General features: G+C 45.8%; 1 protein-coding gene across 5 annotated transcripts in view; it reads left to right on the forward strand.

Moving 5' to 3' along the window:
- The window catches only part of cpeb3 (cytoplasmic polyadenylation element binding protein 3), a 43,553-nt gene that overhangs the window by 6,837 nt on the left and 12,861 nt on the right, over positions 1 to 23,855 (forward strand). For 2 of the 5 annotated variants that reach the window (XM_030070409.1, XM_030070410.1), the window contains exons 3-7: positions 4,047 to 4,200; positions 13,040 to 13,096; positions 16,520 to 16,543; positions 18,955 to 19,122; positions 21,555 to 21,644. In XM_030070409.1, the coding sequence (XP_029926269.1) occupies positions 4,047 to 4,200; positions 13,040 to 13,096; positions 16,520 to 16,543; positions 18,955 to 19,122; positions 21,555 to 21,644 (493 nt within the window). The remainder of the gene's footprint in view (positions 1 to 4,046; positions 4,201 to 13,039; positions 13,097 to 16,519; positions 16,544 to 18,954; positions 19,123 to 21,554; positions 21,645 to 23,855) is intronic. The other 3 variants (XM_030070412.1, XM_030070411.1, XM_030070413.1) reach the window with 3 other exon arrangements.

The following is a 23,855-nucleotide window of genomic DNA, read 5'->3' on the forward strand; positions in this document are numbered from 1 at the left end:
CCTATATGATGGAGGCTCTTCCTTGACCACAGCTACATAATAACAGTCTGTGAAATGATTTTTTTTCTCTCTATAAATGAATTATTTATAAGGCATCTATGCATCCCAGAGCTTCCCTACCATTGGGTCAGTGTGGTGGGTTTCTCTGCCACTAATGCCAGGCTCAGATTGCACAAATTCTGCCTGATTCTGACAGAATTTTATGGCCGACAAATTCCCAGCGTTGTGCTTGAATATGAATCTCTGGAAGGGTCATCGGGCTCCTTGAAACCTCGTGATATGACGTCTTCCAAGAACTGACTTTTGTCATCCAGGACAGCCCACGAGGACCTGATATGAAGACCAGCCGGTCAGAATATTTTGGGCTTTTGTTGATCACTGTGACAGCTCCTTCGAGGTAGTCTTACTTGGCTGCCATGGTGCTAATTTCTTGACACCGCCTCCGTGATCACCTGCGGATATCTTGAAGGCAAAGAAAGGACTGGTGTGTGAGGCTTGGTCAGAGTCAAATTTGTGTCACATGGCCTCTCTCTTGGCCGAGACGTGGCAAGAATTTATGTCACTATGGACACCTGATCTGACTTTGTGACCATCACTGCAGACAGAAATATCATATAACCTGATCCCAACATGATATCATTTATTTTAGTGTCCCACAATGGTCTAAATGCTGGGTCAGGGGCTTTTCCACCTTGACAAAATGTAATTCTCAGGAAAACACGGAAGTTTTGTACTTTTTCAGAGCAAAAACGGGTCACATTTAAAGAGAATATTGCCCCAAAATATCATCTATTGACAGCTTCAAGAAAAAAATGGAATTAGTCCTGACCTTCATTAATACTTGTGGTACTACTTGTGTAGATCAAATCCAAGATTCAGTCAGTACACCTGCTTTTCTTGGCCACTACATGAAAAACTGTAAACTATAAAATTCTGTGAAGGTTTTATGGGTACCTCGGCGATGCCAATGGTAATCGGCTCCAGCTCGCACCTAGCTGCCTAACAATCACACCCATAATTGTAGAGTTATCACCAGGACACAAGGTCAGAGGGGTGTGTGTCACGCTGTCTAAAATGTCCTGTTTACCAAAGTGAAACCCGGGCAAACAGCTGAGTTAAGCAGCAAGTGCAGCACACCAGTCATGTACTGTCATGTGGACAGCTGGTGCCAGGTGTACCTGTTGTCATTCTGCAGATCTCACCCAAGATTCAAGAAGAATGTCAGGGGAGGTTTTGAGTCCCATGTGTTCTGACATGTGCTCGTACTCGCCTGCTGTCGGCTGCTGCTTAAAGGTCAAGGAATGTGTGGAATTCAACTTAGCATGTCAGTGTGAGGCTTAAAAAACAAAGTCACATGAGGGTCTCAGGAGACACCCCCATTTGAAATGATGGCAATTATTGTGTGCTCCTCTGCGATCCTTATCGCTTCATATCAGATCACGGGGTTGCCAGACTCGTCAAGGCGAGTCCTGCAGTCAAATGTCATCCGATGGTCATGCAAAATGGCAGCGACGTGTCACGTTTGAAGACGCAGCCAGCGGACTGACTGGGCCTCTTTCCTTAGTAGCTTCAGCTTGCACTCCATTATCTTTTTTTGCTTCCTTTCTCACCACCTTTGAAGTTGGTGCAGTTGGGCTATCACAGTTTTCAGACAATAGAAATTGAAATCAAAGGGCCTGTGTGCTTTTTTAGAATTCACCGCAGCCTAGACTCCCAGTTCCCTATTTTGACTTTGATACAAAAAGACAAATTAGAAGAGATTAGAAGTAGCACTTAACCCTATTGAGGAGACATTTAGACACTTTATACATTCAATAAACAGAGGTATACAGCCATATCTTAAATGTTTGGTCTGTTCCCAGTCACGATCTCACTCATAAATGGACTCTCATATCTTGTTTATGGTTCACAAGGACAGAAAAGCAGGCAGCAGTCAAGATAGCAGCCAGTCTTAGGCTGCATTCCACTCTGTGTCTCTTACATGTGCGGTCTATTAGTGCAGCAGTAAAACATGGGGGGTTGTGCGTGTGTGCGCGTGTGTGTGCGTGTGTGTGCGTGCATGTGCATGTGCAAGGGGGGGAGCAATTTGACAAGCAGTGTATATGATGTGGCCCTCCTCAGGTCATGTCACTATGATGAGCTATCCCACCCCCCCAACACACACACACACACACACACACACACACACACCCCTTGCCCCCTGCTGCGTTCATTGCATGTGTCGAGGGGGGGTCGAGGGTAGGGGGAGGAAACGAAAAGCTCAGCGTTTTAAGTGTTTACCGTTTGTACCAAGTGGGCAGATTTTTATCTACGCGGCGCTGCCGGGTCCAGAGTGGGGGGAATAACACTTTTGAATGCTCAGCCGAATGGGCAACAATAGCCCTGGTGTGCAAACAATGTGGCCCCGGCTCGGGCGGCGGACACAGGACACAGCTGCCAAGGCTCTAGCCCCCCCAAGCTCCGGCTCTCCGGCCGGACTCGCTCTCAGTCTTTACCTTTGGCACACATGTCATTCTCATAAATCCGTTCCCCCACAGTGGGGCTTCTAAACATTTCATCAACAGCCAACCTGTGTAGCCCTCAAAGCGTTTGATGTGGTGTTACCTATCCATCCCCGGACCCGAACGGAGCAGCCTGCCTCACAGAACCAGGAAATTGGTTTGGAGGGGTTCTGTAAATCAGCAGGTCCAAATGCATACCAAATGACAGCCGGCGTTACCTGCGGCAGTCCATATGGAACCCCTTAAGTGCCCCGTCACATCACAGCCTCGGCACCAGGCTTTATCTCTGAGGGCGACTCCACAGCCGGCTTTCTCAGGTAGCACTGAGTTTGTGTCGGGCAGCAGATTGTCAGCCACAGTGCATTGACAAACCAAAGCCTCCATCGCATTAAAGAGCTTGTGTTATAATCTTTAAACGAAACACCACGGATCCCTGGATGCTGAACTTGTGTCATGCACGGCCGATTTGAAAGACCTTTTCTGGACAGGCACCGCGTCTGGTATGATGTATGAAAGTGACATTTGTCAAAGTGAGAGACAGCCCAGGAGACTCCAGAGGGTTCCTGGCAAAATTAGCTGGGATTCGCTGAATTTCACTTGCTACTTGTTGAGCAAGTTCAAGTAATGAAGGAATACTGATGACTGTTTTGATTTAGATTTCATTAACCGCACTGTTATCTCTCCACCTACAGTACCGACGGTTATGTAATTCTATACTAAATCGTGTCTAACAGCATAAACCTTGACAGATGGGGCTCCTCGGGGCAGAATCTTGTCTCTGGATCCCGTGTTTCTGTTTGGCAAGAAAGGCTTTAACAACCTTTGGCCTAGATGCATATCTGCTTTTTAATACCAACTGAATACCGACTGGAGTCCCCGGGGGCTGACACCTCCTGTCTATTTTAGCCTCATTTCATTAATTTATATTAGCCTACATCGGCGTAGAATGTGTCTCAGCCTGTCCTGCTCCTTTAACAAAAGCTGGGTGCTGCTGGTACACGCAGGTTGTTGGACGTGTCCCCTCGCCGATCAGCCCTTGAGCAAAGGTAACCAACCAGAATTTCAAGGCTGAGCGTGCAAACTCATGCCAGTTTCCCAGTTTCCCATGGATGAAGACCGTAATGGAGACAGTCTCGGTAGACCTGAGGGGTTTGTGAATTGGTGCCCACTCTTTTGAATGACATTGTGAAAACCCCGGCCTTATTGTGTGTGTGTGTGTGTGTGTCATTGTGTGGCGCATACTTTTGTGTGTCATGCTCACCAGTTTGCTCAAATGTGAGTGTCGGTGCTCCTCGTCCGCTCCGTAGTCATTGCTCATTCAGGGGCAAAGTTAAATGAAAACTTTTCTAAATATGTCTAAAAAACACTGTATTGAAGCTAAAAGCACTTTTGTGAGGTAGATCAACTTGGCCTTGTGTCATACCTAGCAGCAAAACTGTCGCACCCATAATTGTAGACAAATATGCTCTTACTGGTATTTGTTTTGCACATTATCAAAGTCATGCTCTAACCGTCAGCTTCCCTCTGTTTCTGTCTGTGTTGCAGGACCGGAATCGGCCCTTTGATGCATTTAGCTTGCACTCTTTGGAGAATTCCTTAATGGATATGATAAGGACTGACCATGACAAAGGTAAACCACACCCTGCCGGTGGCCCACCAATGACTATCGCTGATATTATATGGAGGAATCATTTTGCAGGTTAGGAATATTCATACGTCCATGCTTATTTGGGTTGTTTTGGCTTCATGGGCACATCATCTCTTGGTACATTTTATTTATTTATTTTTTTCTTTTGCTCTATTTGCCCCTTTTTACCAATCCAGTATGGATGATCATTTTCACAGTTTTAAATTAAGATCAATTAACACTTGCCCTTACCTGCAAAATTTTAATTTGTGTGTGTGTTTGTGTGTGTGTGTGAGTGTGTGTGTTTGATCCTATGTGCAACAATTTGCACTGCTGTGTTCTTCCTTGCAAACTTCACTTTTCTACTCTGCCATTTCTGCTGAATTCAATCGCTGAACCAAGTGTTAATGACTCGTGAACTGTGACTCTTTCCTGGATGAGTGTTATTGTTTTGGACACAAATGTTGAATGATTGCTTGTAGCAGTGCATTTGTGGTTTGCATTTTGACGTTTGGTTGGAGTGACAACATGCTGTTATTATCCTGATGTCATGACTGGCGATCGAGCCTCTGATCGTCACAGATTAAAATTGGAAATGGCATCACACTTTGCGCCTGATTACCGTGTGCATGTGCGTCTGGGCGTGTGTGTGTGTGTGTGTGAGGGATCGCACTTGCCAAGACTGACTCAAACCCAGAAGATCAAACCAATATCTCCAAGGCGTTTTGATCCACAGAAATAGCTTATCAAAGCAATGAGGAGCGGACGCAGACAAATACAAATGTAACATCTCACTTTGATTTATCCCCAGAGGAGCGCCGATAAAAGCGCCGTTGTTATAATGTTATGGAATCCATCTTCACACCATTTTAAGAGCAACCGCAGCATGTCATACTTCTTAGGCTAGCATTTTGCTGGCACAGGTCACATAGCTATTATAAAAACTTTGGATCCATCGGCCACATGCACTGCAAAAACTCAAAATCTTACCAAGAATATTTGTCTTATTTCAAGTCAAAAATGTCTTATTACTAGTCAAAATATCTCATTACACTTAAAATAAGACATGATCACCTCAGAAGTAACTTGTTTTTAGACAATTGTCTCTTGTTTCAAGTGAAAATTTGCTTGAAACAAGTGAAAATTTGCTTGTTTCATTGGCAAAATTTGTTTCTTGTTTCTAGCTAATTTTCACTTATTTCAAGTGAATTTTTACTTTTTCCACTGGCAAATTTTGCCAATGAAACAAGCAAATTTTCACTTGTTTCAACTTGAAACAAGTGAAAATTGTCTAAAAACAATTTACTTCTGAGGTGATCATGTCTTATTTTAAGTGTAATGAGATATTTTGACTGGAAATAAGACATTTTTGACTTGAAATAAGACAAATAGTCTTGGTAAGATTTTGCGTTTTTGCAGTGTGGGCCTTGTCAGGTTAGGTGTTTTTTTTTTTTTTTTTTTTTTTTTTTTTTTTAAGCCTTCCCCACCATCTTAACAATGGAAAAGATAGGTGGAGGGGGAGTATCATGAACAGAGCCTGTTGACTTCTCATGCGCGGAGTCTGTTTTTCCAATCTCGACTCGAGAGAGCATTGTTTCAGTGAAACAGTCATCCTGGCCTGGCCGGACATCACTGGAAAGGGGTGGGAATCTCCTGCGATCTTTCCCTTGTGATTGTATATCAAAGGAGGACAGAGACAGAGGAGGGAGGCGGGGAGGGGGGGGGGGGGGGGGGGGGGGGGGGGGGGGGGGGGGGGGATTCACGAACGTGGGTCTACATTCCTGCCGCTCTCTCTCTTTCCTTGTTTACACCTCATCATCATGTGAACGGTGCGCGGGGCGGCTGGGAGCTACTGGGCCGACCACAGAGCAGCTCCACCCTGCTCTTTGCCCCGGACGGGCCCGCTCAGCCTACCTACCCGCCGTCTGAAAATGGCTCCACGCCTCGGCCCTGGCATTCGTCCCGGTCCCCACTCTGCCCTGTGATCACACAGAGCAAGAAAATGAGCTGTCAGTGTCGTTTTTTTCCCCTGAGCTGGTTGTCTAGTTCAGGGGATTTTAGAGCATTTTCATGCCGCAGTCCTCCACTAGATATGCAACACATTAAGGGAACGTGCGCCCCATTTTGACAAAGTGTCAGCCCCGGGAACTGAAATAGGATTTTTTTTTGTAGCAGTGAATTGTATAATTTATCTACACTGTACATTAAGCTTGGGGTGAGATTCAGTAATATCAAATGTCACAATATATGTGATATTTTGGCATTATTCTGAAAGGTGTAGGGAAGTTTGAATTTACTCTTTGCATCAGTGGGTGCACTTCCTAAACGCCCACTTATTAATAGCATACTTCAATTATTTTTATATTTTTTTTAATAGTTTTTGGACTAAAGTGCTTGCTCAACTTTATGTATTTAGCAAGGTGGTTACATTGTGGTTGTTTTGGCGCAGGACCCAAATTTTTATTTTGTCTGTGAAGCCAGAGTCTAGATAACACAGCGTCCCTTTATCCAAGCTGCTCTCCGCCCATGACCGTCATTCTTAGTGCAACATCCCACCGTCGGGACCCACCAGTTAGGAGCTCCCAGTCGAAACTAACTAACCCAGTAGGCCCAGTTTGTGCGAACGGGTCCCGCCCACCGCCATTCCATCACAGACATTTCTCGCATACTTCTCATTGTGCCCGGAATAGTTGTTTTTCCTCGAGTGTTTTATGAGCCTCTGTGCTTTTTTTTTTTTTGTGTGTGTGTGTGTGTGTTTGTTTCTGTGTGTGAGGAAGAGAAGTGCTCGTCGTGTGATGCGAATGAGAATTGGCAGGGTCTTCCACAGAGGGTGAGATGCTCACCCCGCTGCACCCGCCCCCCCCCTCTCTGAGTCGGGGCAGCGAGTAGGGCAAGGCTCTCCTGATTCAACTTGTGTGTGTGTGTGTGAGTGTGTGTTTTTTCCTGAGCGCTTGTTTGGAGAGCAGTCGGCCCAGCTACACAGGGTGTGTGTATATATGTGTGTGGGGGGATGGGGAGGTTGTGTGTGTGTGTGTGTGTGTGTGTGTGAATTGAGGGTGGGTGACAATTCATTGTCGCAATCTTGTTGAAACCCTAAATCTAAACGCTCATTAATACTGGGGAGCAGTCAGGGGCTGAGGGGATGTCCCAAACAAATGGGCCCTTTCTGCAGTGCTGCACACACACACACTCACACACACACACACTAAGTTCCTGAACTGGGTCAGCTGAGCTCACGTGTGGAGAACTAACCCCCTACCCTCCCTCCCTTCTCCCAAACACACACACACACACACTCACACACCTCCCCTTGGCCTGGAAAAACACCAGCAGTTTGACAACAGCCACCACCATGGCAACTAGCACGGTCAAAACTGTGACACATGCGCGCACACACACACACACACACACACAGAGAAATACACACATCCCAATTGTTTCTGACATGTAAATCAACTGTGACATTCCATGCAAAGTGCTTCCACCTGAAACTCTCCCAGGCTGTCACCCGCCCGCTGCCAAATATTGTCTTCATCTGCGCACACGTGATGCCGTTTTCTTCTGCGTGCAGCCACTCCCTGCACACAAGCTCTCCAAGCTGTTAGCTCAGGATACTCCAAAGTGTGTGTTAGTCCTCGTGTGAACACAGTGTGCGGATCCCACCCCACCCCTCAGTGCTCTCTCTCTCTCTCTTTCGCTCGTCTTGTCTCTCCAACACACTCTGCCTCAGCTGATCTGTCTCACATGATCTCACCCCATGCCTCAGTTACACATCGTCTCCATGTGTGCAGAAATTCAAGTTTTGCAGGGTTGAAATTTGATTTTAATTTTAAGCCGCGTTGTCACATAAGCTGCGGCAACTGGAGTTTGTCGAGAGAAAGTTTTGTTTTGAGCAAGCGGTTTTTCATAACTCTTGGCGTGTGCTGTGATGGGGCATGTGTAAGGTAACGGCCTGTGTGAAACATAGTGTTATTGTGGGAGGTGGTAAACAACAGGCTGTAAATTCAAGTCGGTAGCCGGGGGAGGGCAAATAGCAGTGCTGTTTGCCTTTTGTGTGCTTGTTGACAAGTGCATCGGTCAGTGGATAAGAGTTGACACGCAGGTTTTTATCAGGAGAAAAACAAGAATTGCGAGCACAGCGCAGATCAGGTGAGCAGCCGGCTGATTAGCCAGCAGCGGCAGGTGGTCTTACTTTTTCTGGAAAGTTGGAAAAATCGATCATTTTTTGTCATCTGTCGTTGAGGTAGGGTTTAAGGCAGGCCACAAAGTCTCAAGGGAGGTTTAAGTTAATGATAAAGCGAGGGTTGGGTTTATTGGCAGCTTTTTAGGAAAAAAAAATAGGACAAGATTGAGCTTTGGCCAGCAAGTAGGAACTCTGCTGTGCTGAACTTGGACCACAGATCACGTGTCCGGCAGAGGAAGATAGCGGCCTGTGTGGACTCCTGGTCAGAGAGGGGTCACGGCAGTTTAACCCGAGGTGAAAGGTCAATTTGTGCGACAGCTCGTTGGGCCCGAGTGTGGCTGACGAGCTGGATTTGACCCCTTAACCTTTAGACACACGCCAATCGACAAATCCTGAGATGGTCATCAGCAGCAGGATGATGCCCCTGTACTTTAAACAGCCGGCGAAGGCGTGGGAAGAGATAAGATGATGTGTTTGTTGGAAGTGTTAAAGGTTAAGTCACATCCTGCGACAGTGCCGTGTGTTTATTATGGTGGAAAATCCATGACTCCCACCAAGCATGGCTGAGCTAATCCAGTGCAAGCAAAAAAAAAAAAAAAAAACATGTCCAGGCATGTTTTGCCTAACACAATCATGATTTGTCCAGATCTCATAAGCCATGAAATACTATTTGAAGAATAGCCACAGCTGCCAAGTTGTGCATCGGGCTTAATTGGAATCTGTGAAGCCGAGTCTCCACGATGATATGAATTGCATTCTTGTCATAGCTTCCTGGTTTGTCGTCTTGATGAAACATGACATCACCGGGATGGTCGCAGTAAAGGTGTGTCATTCCTCTCGCGGTCTAATATCTGTCAGAGAAATCAGCCGTGCTCTATATATCATGTTTTATAGTGTTTTTCATGCTCAGGCTCGATAGCAAAATGAACTTCCAGCCACACGTGTGATAAACTTGCTCTCGGGTAGGGCCGGGCCTGTTAAGAAGTGGAACCGGCTGACAGACGGGAACACATATAGACTGTCCCATGACCAGGTTTTCAAACAAAACCGCCCCTCCTGCTCTGTCGTCCCAGTCATGTGCCGGCTGTTTGCTAAAGCACATGTCCCTCAATGGGGTTTGGTATCTCTGACTGATGGGCTGCTCCTTTCTGCTAGAGTAGTCCTGATAATTGATGGTTTCTTTAACAGTAGCTAGTCAGAGTGTGACTCTGGGGCACCCTGCTGCTGAGGTGTTTTTTTTGTCAGGAGGGCTAACATTTCCACACCTCGCTGTTGGCACGCCTGCTCTCCTCTCATAACTTGCGGCTGGAGCTTTTTTTTTTTTTTTTCTTTCCCGCAGCAGTTATTGGGGACTTTAATGCGTTCTGTTACGAGGAACGGAGGGCGCGAAATGTGGCCAAGGCAGTCAAGGAGAGCCCCGGGTGGGACGCACTCAGCAGCAACCAGCCAATGTAGAAGCACGTTTAACAATTCAGGATCAAGACCCTAAACTGCGGCAGTAACGTATCCCTCAGACGTTTGTAGAACTGGGATCCAAAATCTGTTTTTCCCTTTTAATCCTTCAAACTCTACAACCCCCTCCAACGGGCTCTATAACTCAAAGTGACCATAATATGTCTGCAGGGAGTTTGGTTTGGTTGTATCAGCGCTCAACAATTATTCATAAACGACGCTGAAGTTTTTGGGCTTTCAAAACTCGAGTCGACTCCGTGAGGCTTTATTTGCATGACCGTGAAAACTTTCCAGTCCACGCTGAGTCTCGGAGCCCCCGCCCCTCGACCCGTGTATTTTCAAGTGCGCAGAAATGGACAACAGTGCTATGAGACATTTCATTGTCAAGTCAAAAAAAAAAAAAGCAAATGAGAAAGCAGTACTATTCTTACAGTATTATGATATATTGCTTCTTCAGTAGATGTTACTGTTGGATCTCTGCTCTAATGAGCGAGCGTACGCCTTCAATCATAGTGTTTACACTGCAAAAACTCAAAATCTTACCAAGATTATTTGTCTTATTTCAAGTCAAAAATGTCTTATTACTAGTCAAAATATCTCATTACACTTAAGACATGATCACCTCAGAAGTAACTTGTTTTTAGACAACTGTCTCTTGTTTCAAGTCAAAATTTGCTTGAAACAAGTGAAAATTTGCTTGTTTCATTGGCAAAATTTGTTTCTTGTTTCTAGCTAATTTTCACTTATTTCAAGTGAATTTTCACTTTTTCCACTGGCAAATTTTGCCAATGAAACAAGCAAATTTTCACTTGTTTCAATTGAATTTTCACTTGAAACAAGTGAAAATTGTCTAAAAACAAGTTACTTCTGAGGTGATCATGTCTTATTTTAAGTGTAATGAGATATTTTGACTAGAAATAAGACATTTTTGACTTGAAATAAGACAAATAATCTTGGTAAGATTTTGCGTTTTTGCAGTGTATATTTCTGTCAATTACAGGACTGTGTATTCCTTCTGCCCCCCCAAGCTGACAATTTTGCAGTACACCCGGGGGGGGGGCCCTATGTCCCAAATTGGTGGCCACTGGCTTTGTCCAGCAAATCCAGCCCTTAGTCTTTATCCCATTTCCACCAAAGCGGTCATGGTGGGGTCAGTGTCCAGTCTGCAGATTGTCAGGCGTGCGAAGGGGAGGCGCTGTTGGCTCTGCGCCTAAGGAAGCGGATGGCATGTCTCTCCAGGGGCCAGGCTGCTGCCCGGCCGTCATGGGGAGGTTGAGAATAGCCCAGGCTTCTCGGTGAGGAAATGTCACCAGGACGGCAGCAGCAGCAACCCAGGGCCCTTAAGGCCACGCCACTCAACTCCAGGGGGAAGCAGATGGCACATGCCCAGAGCTATTTTGAGTCTTCAGGAGGGCAACTGTCCCCCTCCGTCACCCGAAATGGCTAATTTAGAAGGAAAGGCGAGCACAGACGACAGCTATTTACAAGGCTGTGTTTGTTGTGGCTTTAGTCGTCCTACCAGCAAAGCCGGAGTTTTGAGTGTCGGCTAAACACTCGGGGTTCGGCGTGCGAGTACCAGTGTGTAATGCAATACTTTATCGATCCCTTTCTCTTTGTGCTTGACCCCCCTGCACAGTAGGTCACATTTCAGGGTCAGCTGCACTGGAGCTGGAGGGGATTCAGTGAATTACTCAAGGACATTTCCTTGGCTGGATGCTTGTTGACATGGGGGATTGAACCTGGGTCAGCCAAATGAAAGACGGGCTCCTTAACAACCAGACCACCCTGCTCTTTACTGGACAAATTTACCAAAACACATGGTCTGACGATACTGAGATACCCGGCTTATAGCTGAAATGAAAACGCAGTGTGCAATGTGAATGGTTTGACAAATGAGTGTGTATGCTTTCGCAACATAATGCTCATTTGCTCATGCTAATCGGTTAGAAAAACAAAGAGAATGTCAGACGTGTTTGTTCATACATGTGTGCATGACTGTGTGTGTGTGTGTGCATATGGACTACTCCTACTGCATTTTGCTGCTAAGCCCTAGTATTGCCTGGATTATGAGCGGCTGAGAAGGATGGGGAAATCGACATCTGTTGAGCCGTTGGGAGGCCGCCTGCCTGTCGTCCCGCCCTGCCGCTCTGATTTCCAACCAGGTCTAACTGCTAGTCCCACTCTTGTTCGGAGGGCAGGAAGAGGCCCCATCCTCGCCCCCTGCTATCTATCTTCTGCGGCCGAATTTTGCAACTTTTGACATGTCGTCTTGTTTGCGCCATGCGCTTGCAACACACAGCCGCTCTGTCTCTCACACGCCATACTATATATAGGCATACTGACACAAGCGGAAAAAAACAAGATATCTATCCCAGCTGCACCCTCCACACCACACCACACCGCCTCCCAACCCCCTTTCCCCCCCACGACAACCCCCCGACTCTGGACACTGGCGGGACCCTTGTGAAATGGGTGAACTGCAGATGTGGAAGAGCTACCTTGTGAAAGTTGTGCGTGGTTAAACCGCAAATATTAATTAATTGCGAGTTGTCTGTGTGGTTATCAGTGTGAAATGTGCCCCGGTGTCTGTGTTTCGGCGGCTTAACCTTTCTCAAATGACTCAAGGTGGGCTGCTTGCTCGTTAAGTGCCAGGGGAAAGAGCTGCCATAGGCGTGTTTTGACAGAGGGCCCTAATTTCAAGCGGTTAGGGGATGAAGGGCGTGCCCCTGCGGCTGTCACTGTAAATAATGTTGCGAGTTAGATGGCAATATTTTATCCTAAACGAGATGGGCTATTTCTGCCGTGGATTAATTACGTCGTGCTTGTTGTTGCCTGTACGGGTAGGATGACGGGGGGACGGGGGTACCAGGAAGGGACCTCCATTTAGCAACCTCCACCTTTCCCCTCCTTCTTTCCCAAGAAGGCACAATAACAGACGAGGCCTTGTGCACATTGTCAGCGTTCAGTGTTCTCGCCGCCTTTGTTTGCGTGTGTGCGTGTCGGCGATATCCGACAACAAACGAATGCCTGTTCCCACCTTGTTTCTCACATCCATCTTCTGTGGTTGCCATTTCTGCCATTGTAACATGTGGAGTAAATTTTGCTGTTTTTTTTGTTTTTTTTTATTTAATTCATGTGGGCTGGCATTGTTCCGTTGCCGTACAGTAGAATGGAACATTAAATTGAATTGTCTGTCAACAGGGTGTTTTATATCAGCCGTTTCCAGGTTTTCCCTCTTTTGTAAACATTTGTGTTTTTTGTTTTTTTCTTCCACAGGACGTATGGGCCTTAACTTTCATCATCCCGGAGCAGACCACATAATGCCATTGAACAGTAAGTCGCATTTCACTGCCGTTCCCGTGATCCCCTCGGATTTAATCAGAATTGTGTTTGCTTGCTTCGGTTTGATCGATGAAAGTGTTGTTACTGCCGCCCGCCGTCCTGGGAAAAGCAAAGAAGAGGAAGCATTTGCTTGTAGATGCCGTGAAACACCTATAGGGCTCATATACCAACCCCAAGCCCAACCAACCGGGGCCAGTGCCAGTGCACGGCGGGCACAGCAGCTGCCCTCATGCCCTTTGCCGAGCCCTGAATTCCCTGCCAAGCGTTGGACCCTGACACCGTAAACCTAGGACAGACCTTTTAGCACGGGGGGGGAAACACAGTCGACCCGTGAATAGCGCTTCTAAAAATACCCCAACCTGTAAGGCTAGATTCCTCTCGGTGCCCCACCAGCCAGCAGATGACAAACAGCCACAGGCGAGAAATCGGCATCCTGTCCCTGTACGTCGCCTCAAGGTCAAAGGGTCTACCAGGCCTGACCCTACCTTTCCAAGTGGGGGTTGTTTGTTTTGGGGTGGTGTCTGGAGGCCGAGTCTCACTTTTCTTGACTCTTCCTGTGTTTTTTTTCCCCTCTTTGTCCTCTGTTCCCAATACACTGCAAAAACTCAAAATCTTACCAAGATTATTTGTCTTATTTCAAGTCAAAAATGTCTTATTCCTAGTCAAAATATCTCATTACACTTAAAATAAGACAGAAGTAACTTGTTTTTAGACAATTGTCTCTTGTTTCAAGTGAAAATTTGCTTGAAACAAGTGAAAATTTGCTTGTTTCATTGGCAAAATTTGTTTCTTGTTTCTAGCTAATTTTCACTTATTTCAAGTAAATTTTCACTTTTTCCACTGGCAAATTTTGCCAATGAAACAAGCAAATTTTCATTTGTTTCAAGTGAATTTTCACTTGAAACAAGTGAAAATGGTCTAAAAACAATTTACTTCTGAGGTGATCATGTCTTATTTTAAGTGTAATGAGATATTTTGACCAGAAATAAGACGTGTTTGACTTGAAATAAGACAAATAATCTTGGTAAGATTTTGCGTTTTTGCAGTGTAGAAAGCAACACACTGTTTTTTTTCTTGGTTTAGTCAAAAACCTCAGTGTAGTATCGAGGCCGTCCCCATCAGCTTGTGACGATCACACGAAACTGTGAAGCCCCGCGTTCCTCTCCGAGTCTCTCAACTCACCGCGCTCAGTCGGCCAGCAGGCCTCAGGAATAGAAGGAGGAGGATGAGAGAAAAAAAAGAGGCAAAGGGAGAGGACGTCTAATCTAAAAACACAACAAAACAACTCTTCCCTGGTAAATCAGTTTCCGCTGTCGCATCTCTGATGACAGTGCGGCGTGCTCTCTCCGCAGTTTGTTCTTTTCACCGTTCGCCCCCCCCCCCCCCCGGAGAACGTATCTCGGATTGATGTTAAATTGTTGTGTCACGGGATTACGCTCAACCAAGCACAGATCTGCTCAGATCTCCCAGGTCTGTCAGAATCGGCCCTCTCGCCTCGCGCTTGTGATGTATGTAGACAGTGAAGCTTTGGTTTCAGCTTAAAAGGGCTCTACTTAGCGTTTCTCCTTCATCTCGGCCCATTTGCTTTGACGCTTCAAGCTGTGGGAATCTGCGAGCGCTCCTCTTTCTCGGGACGGTGTAGCACGTTAAGCAAAGATAAAAAAAGGGTGAAAGGCAGCGAGCCATAGGTCCGCACTCTCAATTTATGGGTGGTGTTCACGAGAAGGCCTCTTAGTGGAAGTGCTCGAGGCCTCCCCCTTGTTGTGTGTGTGACGGGGCTTTGAAGCCGAGCAGAGCAGCAGACAACAAGCTCATCGTGCCCAGAGGAATCGCCCAGCTTCCTTTTCAAACTCCCTCTCTTTCTCTCTCAGACAGCGCACGGTTTGAAGTTCGTGCCGCTGCCTTCCTCTCACACACCCTCCCCGCTCCCCCTTCCTCCTCCCCTCTCCCTCTCGGGGCTGTTTTCTCCCACACCGGGGCGTCTGACAGTTTCCCAACGCTACGTTCCTCCATCTTGCCCCGGTTGCTAGGTGCCTTTGTCTTTCGCCGAGGCTAGACGGCGAGAGGGCAGAGCCGCGGAGAGACAGGCTGCCCCGGTTTGGATTGGAGAGCCAGATCGTTTTAATGAAAACCTCGCGGAGAGAGGAGAGGCTCGCAGACAATGTGTTCTTCAAGAGAAGCCGGGGAGGCAAATCGCACAATGGGACTCGCACAATAGACAGGCCCATATTAGTTTTTGAGGAGAGGACAGTCTGCTCTGTGACTGATGAGTTGAGAGGAGCGAGAGGGTCTGTTTTAGTACTGTATCACCCCTCCTGCTGTTTGTTGGAATCACAGCCTCTTCAACCACATTTCGCCTCCTCTTTGGTTTGTAGTCGAGGCTCAGCACGACTCCAATTGAGCTTGTTTTGTGGGGAAACAGAGATTACAGAAACCATCGCGCACAGTCCCCAAACAATATGTAGTGTTGTTTCACAGAAAATAAAAAAACAAGCGACATTATTTCTTGTTAGGCCAAGGCCACATTTCTGATTAACCCACTCATTAGATGAATACAATCTGCGGTTAATCGTTCATTATATTGCTGCACAGCCCATAGAAGTTAATGCAATTAAACATGCATTACAAGATAAACCGAAAAAGATCAGAAATGTGTCATCTTGTAAGCTGGCACGTGGCCGGCTTGTTAGATTGGAGGTCTGACAGTCCTATCAGGGAGGGCCTGATAGGACCTTTGCTCCATTGCAGATTGAAATGAGCTCAGCCCAGTTCTGCGCTGACCCCCCCCCCACCCTCCTGCATGTTTTCCTCTCCTCGAAAAGCCCTGATGCTGCCAGCCACCTCATTACCCTCCCTCTTATCCTGTGGGAAGTTTCCACTCGTGCCTGGCCTGTCCTGAGAGCAACTCTTAATATTTCACCGGAGCCATGATAATGACTAACCGGGTTTCTGCTCCGTCCATTGTGCGCGCCGCTTTATGGCCTCATTCATGAATATTCACAGAAGATTAGCACGAAATGCGAGCCATTCCGGGTTCATTAAGCGGAGATTACTATCTCCAGTTATGGCCGTGGCATTATGCCGCGGAATATCTCAGCCATTTCCGTGCATAAACCTCACCCGCCACCCTCCCCCCCCCCTCCCTTCCGTGCCGCATCTGCACGCGTCTGCTGCAAAGGCAGGTGCAGCAGGTTTACTGTGGGCCGGTGCCAGGGCTGTAATAATCGCTCTCCTCCCACTGCCGAAGCTTAGGTGTGGCCATCTGTGGTTTCACTGTTGCCTTAGAGATGTTCCTAGTTTGGTTTATTTCCACAAAACCCATGTCTCTGTATCTCTTTCCACCCCTTGTTCCTCCCCCCCAACCCTGTCTCTCCCTGTGTCCGTCTCTCCTTCCCCCACTGTGCTGACAAGCAGCCCGGAGCTATGGCCGCAGAAGAGGTAACGTGTGGCGTTTTCTCTGGGGTTCTGCTTGCCATAAAGACGGGGGCATGAGCGTAATTGTTAGCTCTCCATGCCGGGCGTCTCTCTCCGAGGCCGAGGGGGGGTCCTAGTGTGGTGTCACTATCTGCTTCTCATCTGTGCCGTGATTGAATGAAATCATATTAATTTGGAATCTTTTACTTTTTTTTTTTTTTTTTTTTTTTTGGACATCATTTGCATTTAATCAAGATGGGGACCACTGAGATCTGTGTATATATCAACTTTGTTTTGCTTGATGGCAAGAGGGAAAAAGTCTGTCTGCCAGTTTTCTTTTTCTCTGTATTCTGAGTCAGTGTACTACCTGCAGTGTTTACACACATGGAAATCTCTATGATGACTTCACATGAATTTATTATGAATGAGTGCAGTCATTTCCATTGGCCTGCTGTCCATGTTGCAAGTCAGGGATGGTGGCATATTGCAAATGCATGCCATTTGTATTGAAAAAGACAGCAAAGCAAAGAGAAAACAAAAAAACAAACCAAAAAAAAAAACATGATTTCCAATGTGCCAGTGCCCTGCTTTCCTCCAGCATCCTTAATACTGCCACCAAAAAACAAACAACAAAAAAAAAAAAAAAAAAAAAAACTAACCCTTTTCAACTGTTATAGTGCATGTTTGCTGGGAGCTCTCCCAAATTGAATTTTGAGGCTTCTATTGGAGAAGTATGCTGACTCAGAAGCGATTCATCTCCTGAATGGCAAAAAAAGATGGGTGCTGCCAACACGGCTCATCTCTGATTTGAAGTGCCTAACCAAATCTGTCTTTCTTCAGCAAGGAGGAAAGCCGTCGTGTGGCGTTTTGCAATGTCACTGCAACACTTCGGTCGATTTTACACGTTTTCAGTTTTCGTGTCACAAAGCCGGCCAGGTGCAGAAATTCATCACAGAATTAAAACTGCTTCGAATAATAAAACAACGAGTGCAGACAGTCTCGGTGAGGTGGTACTGGATTAAGGATTAAGGAAAACCTCTCGTGAGTGTGCGGTTTTCCTTCCGATGTAAGAATTAAATTCCTCACCACATCGGCTAAAAATAAAAATCAGATCTTGACTCTGCTTAAAAAAAAAAAAAAAAAAAGAGAGAGAAGTATCCCATTTAGATTTGGTTAACTTGAGAGACTGGTGAGACCTGTGGAAGCCTCCCGATGGGAAATTCCACATATGAGAAAGAATCTGTAATCCAATAACTTTTTGTTTTTTAACATATCTTTTGATTATTATTTTCAAGACCATCCGCTGATACATGAGGCTTTCTAACTAGTAAACGTAAATGAAAATATCAGAGCCTGGCTTACATCATTATCAACCGATTATGAGCCAATGTTAGCTCATTAGACATATATCAGTGTTGCCATGTCTAATAATTGTTGTTGTTGTTTTATTGTTTATTAGGATCCCCATTAGCTTTTGTCAAGACAAAAGCTAGTTTTCCTGGGGTCCGTCACAAAAATAAAAACATTACATAAACCATCATTTAACAATTCAGCAATCACCCGTCTTCTAAATAATTAACTAAAAATAGGAGAAAAAAGAAAAAGATGCTACAGTAAATAAGACAGAATCAATTTGAAATACACCAAAATCACCTCTGGGGATTAGTACAGGCTTATTTGCATCAAGTGTTGTTTCAACTTTTTCTTGTCTAATAATAATAATAATAATAATAATAATAATAATAATAATAATAAATTTACAACTAATGCTACTACTTCTGCTACTAATAATGTTAGTGATTTGCATAGCCCTTATCACAAAGCAGCACTTTACAAGTTGATTTCCACGTTGATTAATATGCAAAAAAAAAAAAAGGCATATTGCCGTAAAAACCACTTCACAATCATTTCAAAACAGTGTTATCATTAGTTTGTCCAGCAGTCTCCATTGTTTACAGTATTTTGTGCAGCGTATGACTAATATACAGTCAGTGTTAAGAATCCAGTATCAGTTGGGCAGTTTCAAAACAGATTAGGATTATTTTTTTAAAGATGTTAGAAGGTATTTCTCCACCCTGTCCTTGTGGTGTTGGGATCAAAGAGGTGCTAATATTAGCCCGCTTAGAAATAAGAGTCGAATGGGACGTGCTGAGAGTCAGAAGAAAGGCGAACTATCAGCTCACACTGTTGAAAGACGGCGAGTTAATTCGGCATGGTGGCGGCGACCTCTGTATCTAATCGGATTGTGCGGCTGTAATTGTTCCCGGTGATGATTAGAAAGAGCTCGCCTCTCACTCCGTCTCTCATACCCTCTTCTCTTCTCACCCTTTTTTACTCTCGCACTTCTCTCTCCTCTCCTGACATCCCTGCCTGTCCTCCTGGTCTCCCTCCCTCTCTCTTTCTCTCTCTCTCTCTCTCTCTCGCTCTCCCTCCAGGTCGTTCCTCCCTCTTTCCCTTTGAAGATGGTTTCCTCGACGACGGCCACGGCGACCCCTCCCTGACCCCGGGCCTGAACTCGCCAACCCGCTGTCAGAACGGAGAGAGGATGGAACGCTACTCCAGGAAGGTCTTTGTCGGAGGCCTGCCGCCTGACATAGACGAAGGTGAACAGAGAAATGGAGGAGTTTTGTGTGTGTGTGTGTGTGTGTGTTTGTTTATATAAATCCAGCTCAGGGTCTTGCTGGGTGGCACAACACGTAACACACACTGCTGCAGATTCATCCCGGCAGACACATTCACAGTTTCCATCTGTCCAGTACAGCCATCGTCTTTTATTGTCGGCCTCTGAGCAGCCGCACCGAGACATGTGGCCTCCTTAAAGGCATCTTGACAGTCGAGAAAGAGAGCGGCCATTGCAACTCTAACTGCGACTTCTGTGACTTTTAATGCCTCCGCGCCGGCTACAGCCACGGCTGGAGGCGTTATGTTGTCGGGTTGTCTGCCTGTCCGTCTGCACATCCACACGGATACAGATCTCATGAACGCGATATCTCAGGAATTCTTTGAGGGAATTTCTTTCAATTTCTTTCAAAGTCCACTTGGACTCGAGGACGAACTGATTCGACTTTGGCGGTCAAAGGTCAAGGTCACTGTGAACTCACGAAAAATGTGTTCGGCCATAACTCAAAAAGTCATCTGCTGATTTTTTTTTTTTAGTTTCAAGCAAATGATTGGATAAAATGTCTTACAGGATTAAAAAATGTCAATCCTTTGAGAGGTTTTAGAGGTCACAGTGACCTCATAACCAGGAAAATCGAATGTGTTCATCCTGTGGTCAGAGTGTCAACTTCAAAACAATTCACAATTCAAACATTAACTGGAATCGCTCACGTCAGAATAGTTGTAAATTCCTTTTCGTGAAAAAATATCGTTAGCACCTTTTATTAAATTCCCTCAAAGTCCTCACTACAAATATTATGAGTCTGGATGTAAAGTGTAGCTTGACTGTGTTGCAGAGGCAATTCTAGTTTTGTATAACATCAAAAGGGCCTACATATATCACTCGGTATATTGTACATTTTGATGTCCTAAACCGACAGTTTGACAAGGTTAATTCAACAAATGGATCGGAGTTTTAGTTATAGAAACATTTCCCAGAGGCAGAGCTGCCAAAATAAACTTATTGGTTGAGTTAAACCTCTACGAGCGGAGCCAATGAACTTACAGTTTCTCTGGTTAATTAATATTAGATCGAAGCCCAGGCAACAAGAGAGGAGGCAGTTCTGTCCTTTTGCTCCTGAGTGAAACAGCAATCCAGCCATTAGATACACTGCAAAAACGCAAAATCTTACCAAGATTATTTGTCTTATTTCAAGTCAAAAATGTCTTATTTCTAGTCAAAATATCTCATTACACTTAAAATAAGACATGATCACCTCAGAAGTAAATTGTTTTTAGACAATTTTCACTTGTTTCAAGTGAAAATTCACTTGAAACAAGTGAAAATTTGCTTGTTTCATTGGCAAAATTTGCCAGTGGAAAACGTGAAAATTCACTTGAAATAAGTGAAAATTAGCTAGAAACAAGAAACAAATTTTGCCAATGAAACAAGCAAATTTTCACTTGTTTCAAGCAAATTTTCACTTGAAACAAGATGATCATGTCTTATTTTAAGTGTAATGAGATATTTTGACTAGTAATAAGACATTTTTGACTTGAAATAAGACAAATAATCTTGGTAAGATTTTGAGTTTTTGCAGTGCAGCCACAAAACAGGCCGTGCCAGTCTGTAGTGACAGGGAGGTGTGTAATCTTGGTTGCAGGCCTTCCAAAACCATGCATACCATGGACATGAATGAATGAAAAACAGATGTCATTTATGCTCTGAGAAAAAAATATATATAGATAGATAGCTCGGCCCACTTTTTTAATAATCTCAGTGAGATGATTTCTGCATCCAGATCAGCTCAAGTCCAAATTCCAATCTGCAGATTTTTGGGTTAGTTGCCTTTTTTTAAATATATTTCATGGCTGTCATGTGCTGTTAAGTGGGCCTGCAGTTTGGCTCCAGGGAGGCTCCTGAACTAAGCAGGTAGATAGTGGCCCCTCCATGAGGCTGCCACATTTTATGGCACATGTGACAGTTGTTTTCCACCGAGTGTGACGTGTGCCTAAGGGGTTAACGTTAATATGGCATGTTTACTCTCTTGTGTGTGTGCGTGTGTGTGTGTGCCCCGCTGAATAACCACATGTACTGCACATGGTGCCCAGGCACACACAGACACACACATAAAAACATGCCAGGCTGATGCACAATACGTTCCCTTAGCCGGCTGAAATATTCATGAGTTTCCACAGCAGCGTCGGCCCGGTGAATACTGGATGTGTCTGGCCTGTGTTCCTGTTTAATGCAGTGGCTACTACTGCAGCAGGAACACGGCAAAAATAGAAACTGTCTCTCTCTCTCTCGCGGCGGCGATGCCCCGCAGCTCGGCTTTGGTTGACCACACAGCTTTCCTTGACATGCGTATCTCATCCAATGAACTGTTGCCGGTGCTTAAGTGTCTCTCTCTCCTCTTCTTGTCCGTCTTCACAGATGAAATCACCAACAGTTTCCGTCGCTATGGACACCTCGTGGTCGACTGGCCCCACAAAGCCGAGAGCAAGTCCTACTTCCCACCGAAAGGTAACGACTAGCCTCTCAGATGGAGTGCGATCTGTATTTTCCCATCATTGACACACACACTATCCAGCACAGTCTACAACCAGAGGTATTACTTCTGGTGTTTTTTTCATCGTCTTTGAGTTTTCTGACGGGTCGTTTTACCCAGAATGAACGGCTCACGCTGGGAAAGCATGGCGTTGTCTGTTTATTTGAGCAGCCCCCTCACGGAAAAAAAATGCAAAGAATACACACGCGCTCATTCACACATATGTAGCTCCGCCGCAGGTCACCAAAGGGCCTTGTGCTCTTTGACCGGGCAAGCGTTTGTTTGAATGAATGCGTGAGGAGTAGGGGAGGTGGGGGGTGGGTGGTTCTGTCCTGGTGCGCAGCCTCTCCGGTGTCATGTAGGCAGGTGATCGGAGCAGCGCGATCCCTCTCGGAGGCCTCTACATCACTGCTTTTGGCCTGGAAGCCGCTGTGTGTCATATTTGGGAAGCTATTAAAGACGCTCTGGAAATAACTGGCATTCCATAGGCAGATGGTAATACGCTGCATCTGGAGGAGCTGTGAAAAACTCTGCCAGTTTCTCCCCCACTCTCATTTTTCAATATCCCTGTTTTGTTTTTAGCTTGGGAGGATTATTTTGAATAGGCTCAGCTCCACTAATATCCAAAGCCCGGGAGGAAAAAATGCAGCATCCTTTTAGGGGAATGAATGAGCTTGTGGGGGCTGGAGGACGCCGCCATGTAAGGGGAGGAGACAAGTGTGACTGATGAACTGTGCAGAATCCATCCCTTCCTCTAGCTTTCTATGTGGCATTGTGCTATAAGGCTGCACGGGCCCTCTAAAACACCTGAACGCCTCTGTTTTCTTTTAAAAAGACAAAACTCCAAGGGGAAAGTGCCGGAATATCCCACCCAAACGGCACTGTGAACTCACCATATTAGCTCGCAAGGGAGCTTGGCCAGATGCCCGGTGGCAGAGTTTTTTAGTACTAATAGCTAGAGGCTTGAGAGAGCAGGAGCACATCTGTGTGATTATGAGAGTGTGTGTGTGTGTGTGCGTGCATACATGAGCGTATGCCGCCGTGACAGTAGGATACACACATAACGGCTGATTTACAGATGTGGGATTCACATCCAGAGGTCAGCGACCCCTCCGTGTGTTAAATGTCCTTCCAGGCTTGACCGAATGGAAGACAGTCGTCACTTTCCATCCTGCCGAGTATTAAACTGACGGTTATGTGTCTCCGTACAGTTATGAAAGTGTTTTGGTTTCGGGATGACTCATGTTGTGGCTCTGTCAGGCTGCAGGAGCGGGGCAGGGCCCACACAGCGCTGGGATGGGAACTCGCAACTCCGATGGAGCTGATCGGCGTGAGCACCTTTTCAGCACAGCTCTCTCCAGAACGGACGCAGTGTGTTTTGACTTGCACTTTCCTTTTTATATGATTATGGATGGACTTTTTCCCAGGCGCACATTGTGGTGTGCAGTTTATGTGGTGCTTTTACATTAATACCGCTGTCGTGGCCAGGTCTCTCTGGGAACAAGAGGCTGCTCATCTTAATGGGGCTGCTTCACTAATACATGAAAAAAAAAAAAAAAAAAAAACCATTGCTTGGATGTCTTCTGGCCTGATGTGTCAGAGCGAGGTGTGAAAAAGCTCATCAAAATGCACCAAATTTTATATAAAACCTAATTTATAGAATCCTGAGAGCTTCAAGTTTAAACACGAGTACTTTCAAGTCGTTGCTTTTAATCATAAATTTGTTATTCCCATATGATTGTAGATGCAGAACTAACATTACATGCATCCAGATTGGAGCTCCACTCTCTCTCTGTCTCACTCTCTGTCTGTCTCACTCTTTCTCTCTCTCTCTCTCTCTCTCTCTGTCTTTGCCTCGGTGATGTCATGGCGACCAGTGGCCTCGTCGCCATGGTGCCGTCGCTCACGCCTTCTCATATCTCCCAACACCGTCATCGCCAGCTGCAATGAGCTTGAAATGTTAGGGAGCTATTTCTGTCTGTGATGGGTGAAAGGAGGAGGAGGAGGAGGAGGAGGAGGAGGAGGAGGAGGTGATGGTTGGCTGCTTTCAGGTGAATGTGTCTGTGCGCTGGAGCTGGAACCGTAGACTGCACGAAAGAAGCGCGCCCCGCGAGCTAAACCGGTATAAATGCTAATTTTCGCGTCGCACTGGAATAAGTGTTGGAGCAGCTCACAGGTTCAGGCTC

The sequence above is a fragment of the Myripristis murdjan genome, chromosome 15 (genome assembly GCF_902150065.1).
Source record: "Myripristis murdjan chromosome 15, fMyrMur1.1, whole genome shotgun sequence".
NCBI lineage: Eukaryota > Metazoa > Chordata > Actinopteri > Holocentriformes > Holocentridae > Myripristis > Myripristis murdjan.